Genomic DNA, 3,809 nt, shown 5'->3' with positions numbered 1-3,809 from the left:
CTTCTTCCTTTGACATAATTGTGAAAGAATTTAGTATTTCTATCACCATCGTTGAACCACCTCATTCCAGATTTCTGCTTCCAGTATTCTTTCTCTAAGTGTATATACCTATTCAAATCTACTTGGGCTTTGTGTAATGCTTCCCTATTTAGACTGGAAGGGGTCAATTCAGACTGTAATACCTTCACTTTGATAACATCCTCCATAGTGGAAATCTGTTAGAAACTATTGCCAAATGTTTCCCTACTCCAGCCTGCCAAAGCTTGTTTCACCTTTTTCATCTTTGTCTGAAACTCAATGAATGGATTAGCTGCAAAATCCAAATGCCAGTTATTCTCAACCATTTCCAGAAACTTTGAATGAGTAGTCCAAAAGCTTAGGAATTTAAAAAGCTTCACTACCACTTCCTCTTGACAATCACATACTACACGGAAAGAGGCATGATCAGAACCATGTCTTATCTAATCTGAAACTTTAGATGATGGAAATAAGTCCATGAACTCCTGATTTCTGAAAACTCTGTCTAATCTCTTGAATATGAAATCCTCTTCAATTCTTCCATTCCACCAAGTATACCTACTACCAGAGAATTTCAATTCCAAGAGACCACAATTGTTCACAAAATGTGCAAATTCAGCAGTTTCTTTATGATGCATAGGCAGACCTCCCAAATTTTCCTCAGGTTTGAGGATGACATTGAAATCACCCTCAACAATCCATGGTACTTGAACATTCAAAGCAACCTGAACAATTGAGTCCCATAAATCCTGCCTCTCCACAGCAATGCATTTGGCATATACAGCTGTTACATATGCTTCTTGCGGCCGATTCACATTAGATAATTTAAAAGTAACATGTTGCACTACATCTACTATAATTTGAGCTTGCCATCCATCAGTCCAAAACAACCAGATCTTCTTTGATACATTCACCATTGCATTATGAGTACCTCACCTTCTCCTATAAGCTTCAATTTTCTCAAGATCTTGGAAAGGTTCCGTAAGTGCTATAACTGAATAATGATGCCTCCTCTTTAAATCAGTCAGTCTCTTAAAAGAATTCTTAGTATTAACTGACCTTATGTTCCAAAATAATAGTTTGTCTATCATTGAGAACTGGGAGATTTAGTATTATTACTCCTTGTAGTCACCTGTAGTGGAACCAAAGTATTTTGCCTTGTTTTCTTTCCACCACTTTTCAGTCTATTAATCTGCCTAGGAGATAAATCTCCATCTATTGCCACTTGCTCAATGTTTGAAACCAAAGAATCATCCTCCAACATATATTTTTGATGATCAGTGGATTGTTCTTCAATCTTTGGTTTTTCATGATGCAAAACTTGTATTGAAGAATTTCCTGGATCCAAAGTGTTTGGATCCTCTCCTTTTTCCACATCTGTACTCTTACTCTCCACTTTTAGTTGATCCACGGAAGAATCAACCACTGCCAATGGTTTATCAGGTACTAAAGTAGTAGAAACAGAATTAGGTTGTTCTGTGCAGCTTTCTACATCTTCTTCATTACCACCTATTGGCCCCAAGGGATCTTGCCACTTCAATAATTCAGAACCATCAATAGCTAGTGGAACCTTTCCTTCTCCAGCTGATAATTGAGTCTCAGGAATCACCTCTTCCAACAATAATTCCCCTTTTTTTCATAATTGCTATCTTTTGTTTGCCAAAAGAAGTTTCTACCGATGGTTTTGCAGATTCTTTCTGTTTTCTATTTGATCCAGAAAGCTTAATATTACTAGCCTCCTTATCTTTTCCTTGCTTCTTCTCATTCGATGTAGCTTTTGTATTGGATAACTTATCTCCATGATCTTTCTGCGTATCATCAGCATGAAATTCCTCTACATCATCATCTTTATTACTCAAAGCATCAAACATATTGGTAGTTGTAACCACCTGATTAGCACCAACATCCTTGACCTGTCCCACATTGTCCCTTTTATCTAACTTTGCTTTCCAGCCCTGAACAGATTTGTAATACCCGCCCTTTGTATCTTCTTCTCTTAGGTTGCTGATCCTTCTTTTCCTCCTTTTGATTTCTCTTCCCTTTTTGGAGCATATTCTCTTTATTTTTCTCTGAATTCTCTGCTGCCTGAGCTACAACTTTAGTAACTCTTTTCTCTACATTGCCTTCAGTTCTTTCTGCATTCACCTTTTTACTTGAATTCCTTTTTGGGATGTTGACTTGCTCATTTTTCTCATCTTCCGCCACATCAATAGGATACAACCTAGATGAATTTTAAAGCAATCAGTTTCATTGTGGCCCTTACAAGTTTTACAATATTTTGGCAAGTGATCATAGTTGATCTCAATCCACTTATCAATGATTTCACCAGTTCCCTTTTCTTCATGCATATATTCACCCTTTGAGAAAAATCACTAAGAAGATCAACTTCCACCTTGAATCTTGCGCAACTTGGCCTAGTTTGATTCTTAGTAGCTATGTCAACTTGCAAGGGTTTGCCTACTGCTGATGCTAGAGTGAAAACTGCTTCCTTAACAAAAGCGTTAGGAGGCAAATATGGAAAATAAATCTATGCGATGGCTATAGTCGTCTCAGAATCTGGATCAAACCAAGGATCCCACTTCAGGGTTCTCATCGGATACCACCAATTTTGATGATTTACATAGAAAGCAGGCTTTGATAATAAGCTCACATTTTTTGGATTCTTTTTAAATGTGGCATGTCCCTCTCAGAGAAACTATAAAACCCCCTTCGTTATTCCATGATTTTCACCCAACAATTGCATTAATCACTATTTCCTATTTGTACATTATTTTCTCCATTTTGGAGATCATGTTTAATATTTTTTATCAGTGTCTTGTAGATGTGCCAAACAATCACCCATGGCCTACAAATTCTTTTAAAAAATTTCCCCAATTCTATGTTGAATCCTCTTTGTATAAGGGTTCATCAAATTAAAATTTAATCCACGAGTCAACAAATTGTTCAATGAACCACAATGCAAGCAATCAACTTGGCAAAGTAAATGTTGAATGAAGTTGGCACGTCTCCTCACGTGAGTTAGAATACTGCAGATTGATTGAAGCCATTTCAAACACGTAGCTCCTAATGATTGTCCCAGGATTTTTGGCACGACCCTATGCATATGGCGAAGATTACATCAGAGGCTTCACTTCAATAGTGCCGCCTGTTCAATGTCATGGCCTCAGCCTTGGATTGCTAGCATCCTCCTGTGGAACATTTCATATTCTTGGCATGTCCGCGCACCCCCCGGATTGCCTATGGATATGTCATTCCCTTGCCTAGGATTACGCATTGCTCGTGCGCACGCAGTCTGATCCTCAAGATTGAGATTTGCCTTGTCTTTGATACATATGGCTTGTGCGTTCCCGAGTAAGGAAACTCTTAAGTCCTTGGAATTTTTCATGTGTATCTTTCATAATATGACCATGGTTGTCTTATGGCATTCCCAAACATAGCCCTCACGACATACTTCCATCCTTCATAGTGGAGCGCCGCCCCACGATTGCATGTCTAGTCTAAAAGAATCTTACTTACTAGGCTGACCTATCCAACGCTCACAAGCCAACACACGAGACTTTAAGAGTGGTTCCTCGAGTGCTCAATCGGCATAGTAGTCTTTAGATAGCCCGCAGGGTGTAGTCGGTCCATATGTCATGCCGCCAGCACCCGTTGTGCTACCAATGCAAGCCAGAGACGGAGCGCCACTCACAGAGTAGCATAACTCGTATAGGTACCTTGGACACCCCTTAGAGATGCCTAGGCAGGCCCTTGAGGTTCCCCCTCAAGGTTGCTCACTTGGTACGGCTTGA

At 39.2% G+C, this 3,809-nt stretch overlaps 1 protein-coding gene across 1 annotated transcript; it reads right to left on the bottom strand.

The window, feature by feature from the left end:
• Positions 1–218: 218 nt before the first annotated feature.
• Positions 219–935, bottom strand: LOC132041688 (uncharacterized). The gene is made up of 2 exons (XM_059432398.1): positions 474–935; positions 219–353 (listed from the first exon to the last, which is right to left on the bottom strand). The coding sequence occupies exons 1-2, from the start codon at positions 933–935 to the stop codon at positions 219–221; spliced, it is 597 nt and encodes a 198-aa protein (XP_059288381.1).
• Between the last annotated feature and the right edge of the window lie 2,874 nt (positions 936–3,809).

This window comes from Lycium ferocissimum, unplaced genomic scaffold (assembly GCF_029784015.1).
Source record: "Lycium ferocissimum isolate CSIRO_LF1 unplaced genomic scaffold, AGI_CSIRO_Lferr_CH_V1 ctg11086, whole genome shotgun sequence".
NCBI classification, from domain to species: Eukaryota; Viridiplantae; Streptophyta; class Magnoliopsida; order Solanales; family Solanaceae; genus Lycium; species Lycium ferocissimum.
This window is presented reverse-complemented; position numbering and strand designations above follow the sequence as displayed.

What these genes read in the sequence shown, in the direction of transcription:
- LOC132041688 (XM_059432398.1), bottom strand. Translation starts at nt 935, where the DNA reads ATGGTGAATGTATCAAAGAAGATCTGGTTGTTTTGGACTGATGGATGG. An exon ending in ACTTATTTCCATCATCTAAA is followed by an intron (nt 354 to 473) that starts GTTTCAGATTAG and finishes ACTCATTCAAAG; the next exon opens with TTTCTGGAAATGGTTGAGAA.